This window comes from Cylas formicarius, unplaced genomic scaffold (genome assembly GCF_029955315.1).
Source record: "Cylas formicarius isolate icCylForm1 unplaced genomic scaffold, icCylForm1.1 PGA_scaffold_7__23_contigs__length_41026272, whole genome shotgun sequence".
In the NCBI taxonomy this organism is placed as follows: Eukaryota; Metazoa; Arthropoda; class Insecta; order Coleoptera; family Brentidae; genus Cylas; species Cylas formicarius.
In genome coordinates this window covers 37,520,514-37,541,174 of record NW_026844352.1, presented here as the reverse complement: position 1 = coordinate 37,541,174, position 20,661 = coordinate 37,520,514, and the positions used below count along the sequence as shown (strand labels likewise).

Here is a 20,661-nt window from a genome sequence, read left to right as displayed (position 1 = left end):
AATCATCGCTAGCAAACGGATCAAGACAGCAGATGTTACATAATCTCAAAGTTCGAGTTGAAGGAGAAAAATAGCCGTAGTTGGTGTAATTAAATGGAGAAATTGGAGAGTCTTTCATAGATGTTAAAACCAATGGACTGAAGGGCAGCTGGACAGTTATATATACCGTTCAAAATTTTGTGAAACGTTAAAATATCGGCATGAAAAGGCTCGCATCCCAGATTATAATTAACGTAATTAGTTGTTGCAAATATTTACACCGTTTTTTAATAGGAATAACGTTAATAACTTTTATTTTTTATTTATGTTGATTAAGTAATATACCCGTTTATTGTAATAATTCAATTTTGGTCCAAGTGCAATATTGATAAAACTTGCTATACAAGGGTTTCCACAAGAGTTTCTACACGGTCACTAGGGAAGCCCTAAAACATAAGTAAATGAATAAAACAAACATTCAGTTACATAATATATGTATATTTTATAGCTGTCACTTAAATACATAATATAAATAAATTCTCAACATATAGGCACTACAAAATAAAATAACTGCCACGAAAATAAGCTATAAATAAAGATTTCAAAAATAAACCACAATTTAAAAAAAAAAGAAAATAATAAATAGGGATTTGTGTGTTTTCGTAGTTACAGCGAAAATGTTTGACCTACTCTCACAATATCGAAATACAGGAAAAAAAAAAACTACAACATCCTGCGGAGAACGTTTTGTACATAACGAGCCTTCGCAGCAAAACCATATAAACTAAAAAAAAAACTGTACAAATCGGGGTAGGAAGAAAAGCGAACTTAAAATAAATAAATTAACTCTTATATGCTGCTGGGAAGGAGATACAACAAACTGAAAATTATATTAATATCAAGCAAACTTCAAATATACAAAAAAATGGAGGATGGTTTTGTACAAGATCCTTCACACTAGGTACCGGTATGTAGCACACTACACCAAATTCGCATTATAACTCTAAGTAGGGCGTAAATGGTCCTTTTCATGTACCGGTGCATGGTACGAAGAATTTGCCAACGCATTTTGAAATGCCAATGGGACGCTTCAAAATAATTCAACCCGCCACGTGCAGGCGAGTTGTCGAATTCAGTGAATATTTTTTCTCCATTAGGTTATAACAACTTTTGTCTCGGATCGGAAATTAAAGGGATTGGGTAAAAATGACAAAGGCAATATGAGATATGATTCGATTTGTAAACTTTAACCCTATTATGGCTAAGAAAATATCACCTCACAGTTATAAGAACGGGTGTCTTTGACCTTTCGGTGTCTACAAGTCGGACTCTCCGTAAAGGGCGGTCGAGAAGGACATATAATCCAATGCGCCGGGCACAGATCCGGGCCCCTTATAAGGGGGCATACGTTGGATGCAATATTCGGCCTGGTCCGGTGGCAATTCGCGTCTTAGTTCATCTGGTAGGATGTATGGCTGAAAAAAAGCGAGTTAAACTGACGATGTCCGCTTCCATGTTGAAGTGGAGGCGAAGACAATAAAGAAAATGGTGGGAAACATTAATATATGCGTATCCAACGCACAAATTATATCTTTATGAACAGAAAAACGGAAGAAACCCAAACCAAGTCCAAAAGTTAAGGACCTAGCTACAAAGGAAGAAATATTGTCCAATTATTTAAATTATTAATTTTGAACCAAAATTATGAGGCTAAATGTACTTAAATTAAGATCTCGTTTTTATTGTGAAATTTTGGCATTATTTTCCAATATTTTTGTAAACAAATACCTGTAAGTGAGATTTTTAGATGCAATTTGGAATCGCACTGAAGATTTAATTTTATTATTGAAAACTTTAAACACTTTTACTAATAATTTTAAGACCAACCGATCAGAACTGAATCAATATTACGCGAGCGCCACCTGTTGACCGCTAGAAAACTTAAACTACTCATATCGATTGGAGATGGATAGGCAACTTACAAAACTTTTTACTAACTAAATATTTTCATTTTTTTTTAAGTTTAATGATATATATATATTTTTTTTTCAATTATTGGAAATGTAATAATAATAATAATAATATAAACAATAAATATAATAATAATAATGATAAACATGTTACACAATGATGTACCCACTGAATATGGCTCAGACCACTATGTTTTACAGTACCTTTTGGACATATAGAATATAAACGTCTTTCTGTCAAAACCGAAACTAATCAAATCATATTTATTTGGGAAAAACCATTTCCGACAACTTACCTTATCTCCGGCTAAGATGCGGAAGCTGTCGATCACTTGCTCGGCGGTATCGGTGTCGGTACTCTCGCGAGTCATAAAGTCCAGGAACGCGTCGAAGTGCACGTAGCCCGTATTGTTGGGATCGACTACTGCCAAAATTCTCTGGAAATCTATCTCGCCCTGTCTGTCTTTGCCGATCGAATATCCGAGTGATACCAGACAAGACTTGAACTCTTCGGGGGTGAGACGGCCTGGAAAAAAAAAAAAAAAAAAAAACGATTCCAACCCACCACCGGCATGGAATGTCGTCGTCCGTTACTTACCGGTTCGGTTTTTGTCGAAATGATTGAACGAAGATCTAAATTCGTTGAGCTGTTCCTGGGTGATGCCCTTGGAGTCGCGCGTAAGGATTTGATTTTCCACTTCGTTGATGTTACGATTAATGGAAGTGAGCAACTGTTCCCATCCCACGCGCAGTGTTTCCATAGTGTACTGAGTGTACCTATGAGTTGTCGTTAAAATTGAAATTGAATTTTATTTCTATTCGGGTGGGAAGTCGAATTAAAAACCAAAAAAAGTTCAATCGAAATCCCATTACTTATTGGCGGCGTTATTTAAATATTAGCAAGAAAAAAAAATTACCTTTCTTCCTCACTGTGTCACGGCAGGGGAAGCGATGGAAAAAAAAATCACTTGTTAGTAAAAAATAAGAATAAGCAAACAACAAGAAATATCAGTGGCATCGCAACAATGTTAGAAGTCAATAGGCGCGCGAGTAATTCGGATTAAATCAATTTACAATGAAAAACCTAAAAATATTACGGAAGAGAGAAAATATGCAATAGACTTGTGTAATGCAAAATTGTAAAAATGTTAGAAGAAAAGAAAATAATTTGTCATTTTGATCTTTCAATCAGGAGGTCAATATTGGAACTTTTTCCTAAAATTGGAAATAAATGTACCAGAAAGCTTTACTGAAATATTTCTTAGTCCACTCCTGTCAATTTAGTTTTGGTAACTTCATGGCACTGCGCAACTATACAGAACTTTAAGCCCGTTTAACCGAACCTGTATCTTTATTGATCTAAAAGTATTGGGTTGTTCGAAAAGTCATTTCGTTTTTTTTTTGGGGAACGTGAAAGACAGTTTTCGTATAATGAATAAATATTTTATTAAATTATATATTGACCATTCTGGTTCAACACCTTTTGCCATCTTTCTGGCAGTAACATAATTCCCCTCTCATAAAAGTTTTGGTCCTTGCTGGCAAAAAACTGGTTCAGGTGGTTTTTGACATCTTCATTTGAGGTAAAGGTTTTGCCATCCAAAAAATTTTACAGGGACCGGAACAAATAGTAGTCGGAAGGCGCCAGATCTGGAGAATATGGTTGATGTTGCAGTACGTCCCATTCAAGCTGTAAAAGTTTTTGGCGAGTGACCAAACTTGTGTGAGGTCTCGCATTATCCTGGTGGAACACTACACCCTTCCTGTTGATTAATTCGGGCCTCTTCTCTTTAAGTGAATCATTCAATTTGTCCAGTTGATGGCAATAGACTTTTGAATTAATCGTTGTATTGTCCGGCAAAAGTTCAAAAAAACGATTCCTTTGACATCCCACCAAACGGAGAGCATCACCTTTTTTTGGTGAATGTTGGCTTTTGACAAGCTTTGAGCCGGTTCATCTTTTCGGCTCCATGACCTCTTGCGTTTAACATTGTTGTATACAACCCATTTTTCGTCCCCAGTAATAATCCGTTTCAAAAATGGATCATTTTCTTGACGTTTGAGGAGCGAATCACACACGTCAACGCGACGACACAAATTTCGCGAAATTTTGCAAACCAGTTCTGGCACCGGCGTACTGTTAACACGCCTTCTCCATACACATCCGTCAATTTTTTTCTCGCTTGGACAGCATTTTTACCTTTTCTGAAGTTAAAAAAGTATAATATGACGAAAATGCTGCTTATTGCTCTCCATATTTAAAAGGGCACCAACCAAAAACTACTGCGTAGAATTAATAGGACTTTTTCACACACAAGCCTTGCAATATCAGCTCTCAAGACGTATAATGGTTATGCGGCTTAAGTGTGAAGTTGGTTTCGAAAAAACGTAATTAAGTCCTCTGACGGGAAAAAACGAAATGACTTTCCGAACAACCTTATACAATACAATACAACGCATTAAAAATCGGCCAGGGCCGCTATGCATGTTTCGACTGAAAAAAACGAAGAAAAAAGAAGAACTCTATTGCAACATTTAAGTAGACAATGACAAATAGTTTGAATGATGAGCGATTGCAAATTCTTGCCTGCTCGGATTGTATTATTTACTAAAAATCCATTAACCGCTCACCTATTCTCGAATATCATGCTCTCCTGTACGGCTTGATGAATCTTCTCCAACTCTTCGATGTGAGGTTTGTAGGCGTACACGCCCTGTTCATATTCCTTGAGCCTGTGCAACTGATCCTCGAGGGTGCCGTGCAGGCCCATTCCAATGGCTGTGACGGCATCCAGTTGACGTTCGATCCACGGCCCGACGGCGTTCGCCTTTTCCGCGAACTGTCTGCGCAACATTTCGTTATCTAGCGCACGTTAAGGACACACAATATACGAAAATCACGTAGACGACGCAAATCCGTCAGAATCAAAAGGATACTTTGTTGCTTTCTCAGTTCGGCTTGCAAGGTCGCGTCCCTCTGCGGCACCAAAGTCCTAACCTCGCCCCATTTTCTAGTCAAATCCTGCAAAACATGACGAACACTTTCGGTATTCGGGCATTTTACGCCGGCTAGGTGAACACTGACAATTTTACCTCCAAATCACCAACAAATCCTTCCTTATTAGGCACCACGACAGCAATGAAACATTTTTTTTTCGTTAGTTTCTTAACTTTTAACTCTAAAATTTTGTGCTGGCGATGATGATTTGTGACAACGACCCCTCTCCCTCCCCCATTTGAAACAGTGCTTTCGCGCCAAAACTGCGTCTTAACGGATCGACGGAAAAACTTACGTGGGCGGTAAGTGTGGTGTAGGGATTTTCAAGGCCGCCGGGTATTTGGTGCTGCTTAACGATAGCCTCGACTTCTCTGACCAGTCCCACGATGCTCTGGTATTCCTTGTCGGCTTCGCCGAGGGTCGCCTACGATCCTCAATTATATCTTCCCAAGTTATTTTGCTACCGTTTACCTTGAAGTGAGAATGGGCATCGATCAAGCCTTGGATCTCTTCCACCGTATGCACGATGAAGATGTCCACCAGGTCCTCTCTTGTACCGTCCAACCAGTTATTGAACGGAGCGGCGCGCTTCGCGAACTCCAAGTGGAGAATGTCGATCTTCTCCATGATACGTTCGGCGTCATCCAGGGCTTGGCGACGTCTCTGAGTCAACGCGCCCAAGCGGTCCCACTGATCGCAGATACGCTGACAGCGAGCGTTTACGCTCACGCTGTCGTGGTACTCCAATGTGCTGAAATGTATTATGTGCATGATGAAAATGACCTAAAAGGAAACTAGGTTGTCCCCCACTTCAGTTCTTGAGCAATGGCGGCGATTTGTTCCACTCTGTCTTGGTGGGCGGCAAGGTCGCTCTCGAACGCCTCGTGTTTCTTCTTCAGCGCTTTCAGTTCGTTCAACCTGCAGTTTCTGAAGTCTTGACTCTGCAGCATCTCCTCTTTGCCCCTGGTCCAGTCTTCGTGCGCGTCCGCCTTGTTCTTGAACTTCTTCGCTAAGTGTTCGAGACGCTCCAGGCGCATCATCTCGGAAAGCAACCATTCTTCAAACGCCTTCTCAGCACCTTCCAGGCCCTTCCACGCGTTAGCGATGTCTGACACCATCTTGCCTTCGGTCGGCATATAGGCGGGCCTGTTCGACAACCTCAGTTTCGTTTGCAGGGTGTTGAAGTTGGTCTCGAGTTTTGCTTTTTGCTCCACGCGTGGCGGCTTGTGTTTGCGCCTATAGGTGCGGTACTCTTCCAGTTTCTTAGAGACGCCGGCGAGAGAATTGTCGGTTTGGCGCGACGCTAACCAAGGCATCGTTCTTCTGATCCATTCCAACAGCTGGAGAGTTTCTTTAATTAACATCCAATAAACGTTTAACGAACAATACGTACGTCACTTGCCAGCCGTTCATATTCTTCCATCAAGCGTTCGTTTTCCTGATTCACCTTCAGAACTTTGCAGATTCTGTTCGCCGCCGTCTCAGCCTATAGATGGGCGCGTAAAGCACGTTAAAAATTACCAAACCTTTTTTTGTTTTTATTTTATATAAAAACAACTAACTCTCGCTTTCATTAGTGGCCTCTTCAGTGAGACCTTAGAACTAATCAAAAGAAACAAAATATCCACACTTAATCACTAAGATACTGCGTTCGTTAATATGTTAAGGAAGAGCATAAAAATCACCTTTTGGGCGCCAGAGAAACAGTGGTAGTAAGACGAGACGTACGTCATCACAGCCCGTTCGTCTGGCATAGCCGTGTTCTGTAAGTCTGCATGCAAACACAACAGCAAGTTAAAATGTCACATCGAAGAAAATCCAAAAGTTCCTTTTTCGACGATAGATTTTCTGATAAACTTATTAGTACGATAAGTTTACCGACAATCGCATCTACAATAACAAGAAATGTTCTGATTGACCATAGCAAATTAACTTTAATCTTTATTTACGAATTTGAGCTTTTAAAACATTCTATTTACGTTCTTATAAAAAATAAATACAAACTGTAATTTAAATTTTAGAAAAAGAGATCTGCCACGACAAATTTGAAAAAAGGTAGAAAATTAATCATTTCTTCAATATTTAGTAAGACAGCTGCTGGTGCTAAGGCCACATAGCTATCAGATACACTACCCTTGCTGATATACAAGAACTGTTGAAGAACCGTTCGTGCAAGATACGCATGCTCGCTCATTTCAAATAGCCAATAAGATCTGTCATTTCAAACCTCACTTTCAAACAATAAAAGCTAACGGAATTCGACAACCAACGTGGCCCCTAACAGTTCGGTAATTCAGTAATTTCAGTTTGGATATGGCATTTTCATGGCAGTGTTTTCTCAAAATATGCCCAGATCACGTTAAATGTTTAGGGAAAATGGAGCAAGTGCGCGTGTCCATTTCATCTTTAGATAAGTGATAAAGAGAGTTTGGCAACAGATACCCGATAAATAATCTTAAGCAAAGTAAAAATCAATCGTGGTTAAGTGGTGCCAAATAAAAAACAACAAAAACGCAAAAACAAACTTTAGCTGCAACAAAACTCAAAAATATGATTCACAAAACAATTATTTCGGAAATTTTTGAGCTTCGATTGAATGGGATGTGGTAATAAATGTCATTAGCGACGAAAACAAACTGGGGCGAATGTGTTGTTATTAAAAACACTTGACGGGTTAATTTCATTTCGACACGTTTCGTATAAAATGCTACCTGTTGCGCCCCCTGGAAAGCATGGTAGTAACATGACACGTAAGTCATGATAGCACGCTCGTCGGGCTTGGGCGTATTGATTAAATCTGTAAAAATGTCCGACCCGACAAAATGTAGATAGACGAAAAAATGGTAAAATGTTATATGACCGCGTAAAAATATAACAACTTACCGTCAGGATCTAACATCCTTGGAATGTCGAGGTACTTCTCGGCTACATCGAATGCTGTGTTCAGATTTTCCAGGGGATTGTCTTTGCTCAGTTTGCTGTAGTCTATGAGGTCGGGACGATGTCTATGGATTAGGGCGCAGAATGCTAAACCATCCTGCAATAAAATAATTCGACATGTTTTAAAAATCCTGCCCAAGCCACCTGTCAAAGTAGTTCGAAGGTTATGATTACGCAGAAAATATTTTTTTCGAATTTTCACGTTACCTTGAATGACAAATGGAAGTTCTGTACGTTGACGTTCTTGTATGGAGCGGTTTTACGTTGACACCAGAGCAAGAGACCCTCTTTCGCGGTCATTTCTTCTACAGAGATGTCTTGGATGGCGAAACGTAGAATGATAGTCCAGATCATACCGAGGGTCATCTTCAAGTTGCCATCGACGATTTCTGTTTAGAATATTTAAAAATGTTGCAAAATTGTAAAAGTAATATAATAAAGAATAAAAATTAGTTTTCTTCAGATATCAAATAAAACTGAACGGCGTCAAATTTTTGCATTCGAACCTTATATTAACATTTGGAAAGATGCTTTTCTTTTTTTTTTTATTTATAATAATTCTTTTATTTTTCACATATTGGAATTTCACATATAGAATATAGCAGATAGTAAATTTAAGAGCATATTCGTGGGCCAATTTTAAGTAGAACAGTTCTTATAAAAACATGTTCTCTTTTTAAATTCGGGTTTTCATTTTTTTGTAAAAAAATACAGCAGTATAAAAGAAAAGGCTGAGACACAAATTTTGGTTTTAGTAGGTTAGTCTAAAAAATATCTATTTAAAAAAGTTAGATGGGTGTGTGATATTGGGACTTTAAAACAAGACATTTTAGGATATGTTTATACCTTTATATATATATATATATATATATATATATATATATATATATATATATATATATATATATATATATATATATATATATATATATATATATATATATATATATATATATATATATATATATATATATATATATATATATATATATATATATATATATATATATATATATATATATATATATATATATATATATACAGTGTGTCCAAGATAAGGATGCACAGCATGGGGATCTCGGAAACTATAAGAGATACAGTGTCGGTTAAATTAGACAAAAGTTGCGCATTTTGATACCGAACAAGATCCCGTTTTACAAATTTGAAAATTCCAAGCCGTTCCGGAAATATCCGAGAAAAACCGAAATATTGCGATTTCGTTTTTATTATTTTTTAAAGCTATTTGAAAAGATATGAAAAAACGGAAAACACTTTTCCATTGGCACTTTTTAATCTCTCCAAATTGACGTTAACAAATTTTCATTACAGCGTTTCGATTCCATGGAACCAAGATCAACTTTGATTTTTCTTATGGGACGGAAAAAAAGTACACACAGTATTAGGTTGTGCTTTTCATTGCGAATTCAACGATGTACGATACAATACGGTTACTTATGTTTTTATCCAGAAAAATGGATTTTTAATACATTTCAGCATTTAAATGGAGTAGGCCATGACAAAATGACATCCAGTCAATTTCAATGACACATTAATGTTATTTGTCTTTGTTATCAGTCGATCATAAGTTTATTCCTTTAGTTATTGTTTTTGTATTTTTATTGTTGTTGTCTTTTTCTAATTTATTTTGTTCTACAATGGAGGGAGGTAATTTTACAAACGAAGAAAAATGTGATATGCTGTCTTGCTACATCTGATGCCAAAGAAATTGTGTGGAAGCCGAGCGTATGTATTCTAACAAATACCCAGAGCGGAGACAACCTGACAAGAGTATTTTTCGGCGTTTGTTATTTAATCTGAAAGAATATGGATCATTTAAGAAGCCTGCATTATCCCGACAAAAACCTTCCAATGAAGAAAACCAATACATTGTTCTACAATCTGTTATCGAAAATCCACAAACTTCTACCAGAGAAATTGAAGACCAGAATGGAGTAGCTAAATCTACAGCTCAGTTTATTTTAAGGAAAAATGAATTTAAGCCTTACAAATTCAGAATATGTCAAGGATTAAAACCGGGTGACGACGAACGACGTAGACATTTTTGTGAGTGGTATACCAGGATGCGTGATGAGAGTTTTAATTTTCCATATAAAGTGATTTGGTCTGATGAAAGTATGGTGACCAATAACGGTATTTATAACAGGCGCAATACACACTATTGGTCGCAACAAAATCCACGTGTTAATAGACTATCCAGACATCAAGTTCGCTTTGGGTTTAATATTTGGTGTGGGATTTTTGGTAGCAAGATTATAGGCCCTATTTTCTATAATAATTCCTTAACTTCCGAGCGGTACCTTGACATCTTGAGGCACGATTTAGAAGATGCCTTAGATGATTTACCGCTAGGCGCTGTGCAAGGCTGCTGGTTCCAACAAGATGGTGCCCCAGCCCATAACTCCAGAGAAGTTCGCCAATATTTAACTGAACGGTTTGATGGAAAATACATTGGGACTTACAGTGAAACACCTTGGCCTCCAAGGTCCCCGGACTTAACTCCCTTGGACTTTTTCTTATGGGGCTACATAAAAAATGAGGTATTCAAAGAATGTTTTGACAACGAGGAACAATTACGGCAATCAGTACGAGCAGCGTTTAATAAAATTACTCCTGAAATGTTAAGTCGTGTTTTGGAGTCTACCGTGAGACGGGCGTACTTATGCCTAGAAAATGGAGGTCATTTATTCGAACATTTGTTATAGAATTTGTTTTTCATTAACTTGTTGGATTTAGTTCTTATGTTAAATGAACAGTTAGAGTTAGTAAATAAATAAACACATTAACTCGAACTTGTCAACCATTTTCTTTTACCTTTCATCGTTCGGATCTCATGGCCTACTACAATAAAATACTAGAAATGTATTAAAAAGCCATTTTTCTGGATAAAAACATAAGTAACCGTATTGTATCGTACATCGTTGAATTCGCAATGAAAAGCACAACCTAATACTGTGTGTACTTTTTTTCCGTCCCATAAGAAAAATCAAAGTTGATGGTGGTTCCATGGAATCGAAACGCTGTAATGAAAATTTGTTAACGTCAATTTGGAGAGATTAAAAAGTGCCAATGGAAAAGTGTTTTCCGTTTTTTCATATCTTTTCAAATAGCTTTAAAAAATAATAAAAACGAAATCGCAATATTTCGGTTTTTCTCGGATATTTCCGGAACGGCTTGGAATTTTCAAATTTGTAAAACGGGATCTTGTTCGGTATCAAAATGCGCAACTTTTGTCTAATTTAACCGACACTGTATCTCTTATAGTTTCCGAGATCCCCATGCTGTGCATCCTTATCTTGGACACACTATATATATATACATATATATATATATATATATATATATATATATATATATATATATATATATATATATATATATATATATATATATATATATATATATATATATATATATATATATATATATATATATATATATATATATATATATATATATATATATATATATATATATATATATATATATATATATATATATATATATATATATATATATATATATATATATATATATGATGACACTATACTCCGGGATATCATCCGTTCGCTCGTTGAACTCCGACTGGAATCCTGCATCCGACTGGAATCCTGCAGACGTTTCGCCAAAATCTCACTTGGCATCTTCAATGCTCGCGCTCCGAAAACACTTCGAACACTGTTTTCGGAGCGCGAGCATTGAAGATGCCAAGTGAGATTTTGGCGAAACGTCTGCAGGATTCCAGTCGGATGCAGGATTTGCAGGATTCCAGTCGGAGTTCAACGAGCGAACGGATGATATCCCGGAGTATAGTGTCATCACATTATATATATATATATATATATATATATATATATATATATATATATATATATATATATATATATATATATATATATATATATATATATATATATATATATATATATATATATATATATATATATATATATATATATATATATATATTATATATTTATATATATAACTCGAAAATCTAGAAAATGGCAGTTGAGTGTCCATACGATTAATACGTTTTTCGCGATTTACCTTCGGCACCGATCGACACCAATTTGACACCCTTGCTGGCGATGAAATCGAGCGCCTTGTTGACGTTGGCGATCTTGTGGAAACGCATTTTGCCGCGATCCGGTTTCGGTAGCGTTTCGCCGGATATCACTTCCAGCAGAAGCATGAGTTTGAGACCGTTGCGGAAGTCCTCTTCGATGTTTTCGATCCCGGTACCGGCCTTCCGCAGATGACTGTTACACCATGCCGTGAACGTCTGCAAATAATAAAAATGGAAATTAATTCATAATTGGCAATTAATTCATAAATTAGAAGAAAATCAGGCAGATGTGGGTACTTTATACCAAAAGTTGTTTGACAAGGACGCTGCTTTCGAAGCAGGAATTTTATTATATAGTTAAAATTATTTTTTTATTTTTATTATTTTTTACTCTTACAAAAAAAATTGCTTGTGAAGGGAAAAATTGCTACTAAATAATAACAAGGATTAAAAAGTAATTATTAATAACGTTCTTATTATAAATATTAATAATTTTGGTTTGTTGATTGCTTTGGAACTAATTAAAGTTAAAATTAAATCGTCAAATTAATCTAAATCTAAACATCAAACTGTGACAAAAAAATAACACCTCGCAAACCGCTATAGAATCCAAAAAATCTATATAGCTAGTATATCAAAGACAGTTTTGTTTCTTTTTGTTTTTAAACTGTAAAATTATGGATCCCTTTTTGATGTTACACTTTACACCAAAATGTGGCATACTTAAATTGTTCCATTGCCTAATAAGCATTTCATATGTGCCGAAGTATCCTCATTAGATGCACGAATATTAAAGTTTTTATTATAATTAAAAAAGAGTGCTCCGTCACTGGCAAAGACCCTGCGTATATGCCATAAAGTCAACGTAGGATTTGCACATGGTAAATTCCGAAGGAAATAAAAGTTAATTTTCTTTCTCGAGTCATTTATTCAAATTCTTCCACGTAGTGAAGAACTGTTTGTCTCGATCATCTGCTTCACCGTTGTAAGAGACCTCCTCGGGACTGTTATCAGTTAACCTCGTAATGCCTGCTTAATTTTCTTTTGTTTTTTTGCTTTATCAGCTAGACAAAGTTGATTTATTTATTTTAGATCTTGAGCTTAAAAGTAATGAGCAGAAAATAAAATGCATTCCATTTGGCATTAGTGTTATGATGTGGTTCACCTCTCAAATTAGATACAACTAAAAAATATCTGTTAAAGCAACTAAATAATGGATTACGTCAAAAATATAAATTGTACCTAAATTAATATGTATGTAATGTATAATTATTCGAGATTTATATATAAAAAAGTAAACACGGACAAAATTTGTCAGAAAGATTTTTATAGGTTGGAATAATAATTACGGGCAATCAGTTTATTGGCCGACGGAACTGACTAACGCGCGAATCATGCAAAATATCGGGCAACCGGCCAGATCTTTAACGATTCGGTTGGACGATATCGTAATACATGCCAGTCCCCAGTGGCGTATATAAATATAAAAGTTTAAATTAAAAAGACTGGGCCTCGTCACTTGCAGAACGACGCTGAAATTTTCGATTGACCCCATTCTTTGCAGAAACAAAAACGTTGTGTGACCCACAGAGCCGATATAATAAAAATAAATTATGGCTTTTGGTTTATTTACTACCCTGTATACGTGCGAGATGTAAATATCTTGCGATTTATCAGCAGTTTGGGCACTAGGTAAATCGTTTGCCGTTTAGTTTGGTGGTTTTAATTAAACAATATGGAGTTTTACTGTTAGTAACTGCAATTGTCCCAAGTAAGTTTTATCTCAACATTTGTCGCGTCCATCCAAGACTGCAATTAAAGGTTACGAGAATAGTTTATTTCCTTGGAATATTTTAACGGTTGACTCTGGAGGGCGGATATATTTGAGGGTAGAGAAGTTGCATAATATTCAAACGAAAAACTCGATACCAAAGACAGGGTTTGCAAAATACCCATTCGATCCGAAAGTTTAGAAGAAATTCATGAATACGCTAACATGTTAATGATATGGGGAACCTGGTAATTTTTCGACACGTTTTACTTCTTAAGGCGAAAGGTGGAGAATTTTTGCACCGTTTTTCAATATACTCGCATTTACAGTAAAGCCCTTTGGCTTTAAAATGTTCTAGATAAATCACGCTTATCTTACAAACTCCGCCTCATAATCTAGTGTGTTTTTGATATTTTATAGGCCAGTGAGTACAGAACAGCCACGTTTTCTGACTCTTTTTATTTTTAAATTTCGAATTTCATTTTATTCGATGTTACTTTTATCGTATTCAACACATATTGCTTAATTTTACAGCTTAAAACGCCGCTGCCGCAACCTGTTTGTTATTGTTTATCGTAAACAATTTAATTACGCCCAAAGGATTATAAATATCGATGCTGCTTACGTGCCAACAGAAAATTTACGAATGCGTTTCAGTCGAAGTGCATTAACAAAATTGTTGGTATAACTATCACATTTTATTTATTTGTCCATATAAAAGGAGCCCAATATAAAAACATTCAAATACACTTAAAAGTCAAAGTGAAAACCAATTTAGACATGATTCACATAGCCAAGCCAGATATATCAATTAGGTACCTACTTAACATTAAATTTCAGACGTCCATGAACATACGCTATAGATATATACAGGGCAGCTCACTACTGCGGAATTCTTTTATATCTCCGTAAGAATTTATTTTACCTAAACTTTTGAAATACAAAAGTTTAGATATGTATGAAAGGGCGTACAACCCTGCAATGAAAATAATTTTTGGTTTCTTTTCAGGTAATGCTAGCATGTGTTTAGATATCTTATTTTAAAAATGTTGAAAGATGGTCCGCATGATAAACACCAAAATCGTCCTTTTGAAATTGATATTGGCAATTGATTGCTTGCTTACCGATTATCCAAAATTTACCCAAAAAAAAAAACATAATTGTACATTGCACATTATTGCTACATTAAGTGTACATTGATTTGACGATGTCTTTCCCTATACCTATCACCAATCACACGACAAATTTCTTTCGAATTAGTATTGATTTTAATAGTGGTCTTAGTACTACGCCTGCAGATCCGAATAAACATTTTCATTATTAAAATTCGTAAACAATAGGAAGTCTAGGTCTAATTGTAAGTCATCAGCTTTAGGTATATATCTTAGGTATATATCTTGTAATAAAAATAGACGCCCGCAAAAAAAAACACCAATTTTATTGATATAAATAACAAAAAGTAGTTTCCCCCGGTGGGATCCTTAGGGAACCCCATAACACGTGATCCAAGTAATCGAAGTTTCATTTTCACTTTCACTAAAGTCAATGGAATGCAAAACCATCAATACGCGGTTCTCATAATGCTGAGCGTCGTGAAACGTTCCCATTAAAATTCATTTATTTTCACCGTTTACAAAACAAATTCGTAATGTTAAACGGGGCAAATCGGTCTAGCAAATAGTGTTTTATACGCTCGGCATAGCCCCACAATAACACAGCAACAGTTATTACAATAATTCCGAACAGGTGTGAGTCGATTTCATAAAATTAGATCGAACGACTCCTACAATTACAAATTACTCGTTCAATTGGCAATTAGAACTAAACGAATCGAATTATACCCTTCCGTAGCTTTGATTAATTTTATTTACTATAATTATCGATTTGTTACGCGATGCTTAGAATTCAGACTTTCAAAGATTCTTCTCCGCAACTCGAATTGTTGGTTAATTATTGTTTTAATCTGTAAAATTATAATAATGTTTAATTTATAAGATATTTTTACCCCGCGGTAACGGTGATATTTAATAGGAATAAGAAGTATCGAAAAACTTCAAGTGTTTTTTTTAAATGTTGTGTCCCCGCAACAATATATTTGTAGAAGAAGTAAAAAAAGGGTGTGTTTACTATTATATTACTTAATAAAATTCGTACAATTTTTTTCAATAGCGTTTTACAATTTAATGAATCAAAAGTAGCGACAGAATGTTCCGGCTAATTATTCGCGTTCGTACACATTTTTGAGAACCAGTTATCACACATAAGCTTTAAAACTCTTTTTTTATAGAGCAAATTTCAGCGTTTATAAATATTGTTTATATGGTATCTCGATAAGTGTAAAGTCATAACGCCAGCATAATGCCGTTTGAATTATTGCAAAATTAAACTGCTGCAAAATTTGTGTATATTATGTTGCAGATGTAGGACGACCCTATTGTACTATGTAAATTCAAATATTAATTAAATCCAATAAATAGCTCGGTAATTTACAAATAGCTACATAGCGGCCATTTCGTGTGAAATTTCTATTCCTGTGGCGGTTTAATATTCATTCTACAAAATAATTAATAACCTTATAGTATCCAACACTACTTCGTGTGAAATCAATTCATTATAGAGACCATTATTGTAAAATAAGAACTTGTTTCTCTTAGGAACGCGGCCATTTTCTCACTTAATCATCTAAATTTACCTTAGCGTTCAGCAAGTCTCGATCGTCCAACTTTAGAACGTCGTTTAACTTATATGAGAGCATATAACCCAGCGAGACTAAAGATCTTTAAACAAAATTCGAAACGTCAAACATTGACAGCGCCTACAGTACCCTTCCTAATTTTTTTTCTGAGATTAGCTTCTAGACCCCAATTATTTTTTATAAAACATATTTAATACCCATTTCTCTCTGTTGTCATACACAATTCGACATAATTTGCATCCACCACAAACCTACATAACTTTAAGACCCACATCATTTCAGGTTTTGTGGACTAACCAAAACTACATCCAGGGCACAATATGGCAAAATTAAAGGAACCGGGTAGGCAACCAGAAATGTCGCCGAATGAAGTTGTAGGATTGATTTGCGTAATATATAGTTCAAGTGAAACATCAAATTTTTAATTAGAAGAAATTTAATTAAGCGCTTAACAAATAATAATATTTTAAGTGTTTACGGGACTTGTGACGAGACTTCATATATGGTACAAGCAAATACTTTTCGTAAGTGTTCATTAACGACGTTAGCAGAGTTAATTAAAACGTAAAACAAACGGCAGTTATGCCGGATTAAAAAAATTATTCCGTTTTATTTAAACCGAACCGCGGCGCTTTCGGAAATCTGGTTAACACGAAAATTTCATGGAAACGGCTACTCCGAAATTTATTTGTTTTGAACGTGCGATCAAATAAGGTTAATGACATCCTGAGCGTTTATTAATTCTTTGTTGCATTCCTGCCGTATCTCTGGTATTTCGTCGACCATGCGTGATTTCAATGAGGCAGTTTGCAGGAATAAAGGGCTATTTCTGTAAAAATTAAAAGAAGTAAATGAAACGACCCATTCGAAATCGGGAAAACAAGACAAAAGGATGCAACTTCAGAAATGGGTTTGACATTTTATCCGCGACTGGTTTGCATAATTTTAATGCCCCGCATGATCGTTTTATTGGCGAGGTAATGATCATAGTAATTGGCGTGTAACTGCCCGGCTATTCGGGAAGAATTACTAATCATTTTTCTGAGCACGCATACTCCTCGCATGTAATTTAATAAGCGAAACAGGGCTTTTTAGTTTTCTATTATTTAACTGCGATTTTATTTTTTCAAATAATTAGTTTGACTGTGGGCGAGATTTTCGCGAAAATGTTTAGCATGTCAAGTCGAATGCACGCGTTCGAAAAGCTTTGTGACCTAGAACAAAAGAAAATCGCGTTTCACGTTTTTTTTTTCAGCAAGCCTTTTGTTGGATTTGGGATAATTTAACAGTTTAACGTTAACAATTTCCTTCGATTAGCCTCAGAGGCTTTTTCTGGTGAGTTATCGGGCTTTGTATGGTTACTTTGTGGAAGTTTGGTTTCAAATTATGCACGGCAATAATGCCGACATTTTTTAAAATCGCCGCCAGTCGGTAGTAGTCTAGGAAAATATTAATATCAATTAAGTTGTCATAATATTTTATGCTTATAATTTTGGGGCCTTTAGCATGTAAAAATATTCGAGTTATTTGGAATTGACCTTTTAACACTTGTCTTCACGGCGTATATTACTCCTCATTGTGTTTGGTTTAATTTTTTAAAAGTTCCGAGCCTGCGTACAAAATATTTTTTATTTTAAAATTGAATTTATATGTGTCATGTTTTAAATATTATTAAGACTTTATCCTGGGTCATATGTATTTTGTTAATTGTCGTTATAATTAAAATTAAATTTAAAGAAGCTGAAAAGAAAGAATTAACTAACTAGGTATACTTATTTTCGAAATGGTTTCATAAAATTATAGTAAATATTGAATCCAATAAAAAACTTCATCAACCTTAGAATATCTATCAAGGTTTTCTTCAAAATTGTAACTTTAGGAATGTGAATAGGGACGGGAATTTAATCACAAAACGTCCAAATGTCAGATACCATAATAGTAATTAGTGCAAATAGAAAAATACCCGCCCATAACATTCCGGTTTATTTTGAAACATATTTTTACCTAACATGATAACAAAAGCATTTATCGTCAGTTCATATTTAGCAGCCACTGATAAACGTAACGCTTAAATACTAACGAATAGCGAAAAAGCTTCCTTGTTTATTCTAGGAATCAAATACAGCGTGTTTCATTAGCAACGGAACAAATTAAGTAAATTTTAAAAGTAAGGACTCGAAATTTTACAAATTTTTATTATTTATATTTAACACTTACAAAACAAACCTTTCTATTTTTATATATTATTGCAATTCATTTAGTTCCGTCTGTTTTCTTGTTTAAACATTTATAAATATAGGATTCTAATACGAACACGATCGTAAGGGAAAAACAAACGTAACAGCAGTCCTGCCATAATGTGAAATCGATATATATCCCACTCGGCATTTGTACCGTATACAAATGGCACTGGAAGTAAATTCACCCGAATATGGCAATTCAAACCGACAATAAAGTCGACAGCTGGTCAAAAATTAGACCATGTACACGTTCCCGCTATAATGCACAGCAGAAATGGGTTTTCGGTAATTAAATGTCGATCACAATCTTCTTAACCAACATGGCGTTCTAACTGTCGCAAGAAATATTATATTTCTTTAACGATAAATTTAAGTTTTTTTATATTATATTTGCAATAAAATACTTGTCTCTTGTAAACAAGTCAAAATATTTGAAACTTCATATTATTATTATCAATTTAAGACGCTTGATTTTTTTCTTCTTCTTCTTGGTCAAGTAAAGCCTGGCGGTGTGCTGTTGACTTTTTATGCTCAATTTATTTAACGACTGCGCATGGAACCTCCATTGCCTATATTATCGCCCGTTAAAATACGTCGCAGGTAATTAAAGCAAACGCTTATCGCATTTTTCCAAGAAGCTTCACATGTGGCGGCGCGGTTCGTTACTACCAATTTCGACCATTTTCTACATTGCTGGAAACTGATTACAAATTTATAATTGTATTTGTTATAAAATTACAGTGTCTTCCTTGTGATGCCCATTGCCTGGTTATGACAGATTTAGACTTTGATCTGTTCTTCGATTCGAAAGCAGGAGCCTCTGGAGGAATATCACAATGACCTTGCAATCAAAATCAATGATAAATACTATTAACCTAATAGCTTATCTTTATTTTAAAGATTGTCACAATTTAGAACAAGAAATATTCTGGTCTTCTCCAGTTTTTCGCTGACCTCCGTACTGATCATCGATCGAGTGAACACCCTTTGAAAAGAAGAGACAACGGATTGCGTATTTTATTGCACAAGAAATGTGTTGATATTTTTTGGTACTGTCAACAAAAACTAATGGTTTCCCGCGCATTTTTGAAACGTAATCGTACATAGTAGTTGAAAGTTAGTGTTTATATTTTATATTTTTTACATTTAGTATTACAGCAAGTTGAAGTTTTAGGCAAGTTGTTAGTTTTTAATAATAGATTTTACGGTCTCCTGCAAAAACTATACACATTAATGTCGATTGTCAAGGATGAAACTAACGACGACGTACTGCCTCCGAAAAGGCTGTGACGACACACAAAAATAGTTGAACGAGCGGAAAGGACACGCCCACGTGCAAAATACTAACCGATTCTTTTACGTCCGTGCGTTATAGGTTTTAGGAGAATGGTAATAGGTTCAACAGCCCGAGACGAGCATATGAGCAGCTCTTATCGTTTACATAACGGCGTCTAGCCAGAAAACGAGGAAAAACACTTGCTTCTAAAATCGGAAAAGATTATTTTTAAAACAAATGTCTCTTTTTACTAATTATTTTATTGGACATTTTACTACAGGAAAACAAAGATGAAAGGGGGACAAGTCTACAATAATTTATGAGTCATTTTTTCGTAACTTATTCGTAGTGGTGATAAAATAAATTGTCCCAGACTTTTTTTACAGGCAAAAATCTACATATTTTTATTGCATTAAAATATGTACCAAGGTAAACTATTAAAATATGCATAGTAAGTGACAGCAGGAAGCAGCAATTTAAGAAATACCACAAATCGCTACCACCGGCGGTGCACTTGAGCCTCTTCATTTTTGATCTACATCGTAATAAAGAAAAAAAAAACATTTACTATTATTTTACAAGGAGCATTGACATGAAATTCAATTTATTTTTGTCTCAAAAAAAATGTTGAAAATTCTAGAAATAACTTTTTGGAAAAACCACCGGTAAAAAAAAGTGCGATAACAAAGGTATTTTTTTAACTCT

The 20,661-nt window shown here is 35.1% G+C and overlaps 1 protein-coding gene across 5 annotated transcripts in view; it reads right to left on the bottom strand.

Moving 5' to 3' along the window:
• Positions 1-457: 457 nt before the first annotated feature.
• The window catches only part of LOC132704610 (alpha-actinin, sarcomeric), a 45,195-nt gene continuing 24,991 nt past the window's right edge, over positions 458-20,661 (bottom strand). Inside the window, exons 2-15 of one of the 5 annotated variants that reach the window (XM_060674721.1) lie at positions 11,956-12,190; positions 8,095-8,276; positions 7,831-7,984; positions 7,638-7,744; positions 6,633-6,710; positions 6,341-6,433; positions 5,758-6,287; positions 5,419-5,698; positions 5,243-5,371; positions 4,887-4,971; positions 4,581-4,812; positions 2,548-2,726; positions 2,246-2,475; positions 458-1,454 (exon numbers count right to left, since the gene is read on the bottom strand). In XM_060674721.1, coding sequence (XP_060530704.1) covers positions 1,296-1,454; positions 2,246-2,475; positions 2,548-2,726; positions 4,581-4,812; positions 4,887-4,971; positions 5,243-5,371; positions 5,419-5,698; positions 5,758-6,287; positions 6,341-6,433; positions 6,633-6,710; positions 7,638-7,744; positions 7,831-7,984; positions 8,095-8,276; positions 11,956-12,190 — 2,673 coding nt within the window. In that variant the 3' untranslated portion in view covers positions 458-1,295. Of the gene's footprint in view, positions 1,455-2,245; positions 2,476-2,547; positions 2,727-2,866; positions 2,879-4,580; positions 4,813-4,886; positions 4,972-5,242; positions 5,372-5,418; positions 5,699-5,757; positions 6,288-6,340; positions 6,434-6,632; positions 6,719-7,637; positions 7,745-7,830; positions 7,985-8,094; positions 8,277-11,955; positions 12,191-20,661 lie in introns of all 5 variants that reach the window. The other 4 variants (XM_060674717.1, XM_060674718.1, XM_060674720.1 and 1 more) reach the window with 4 other exon arrangements.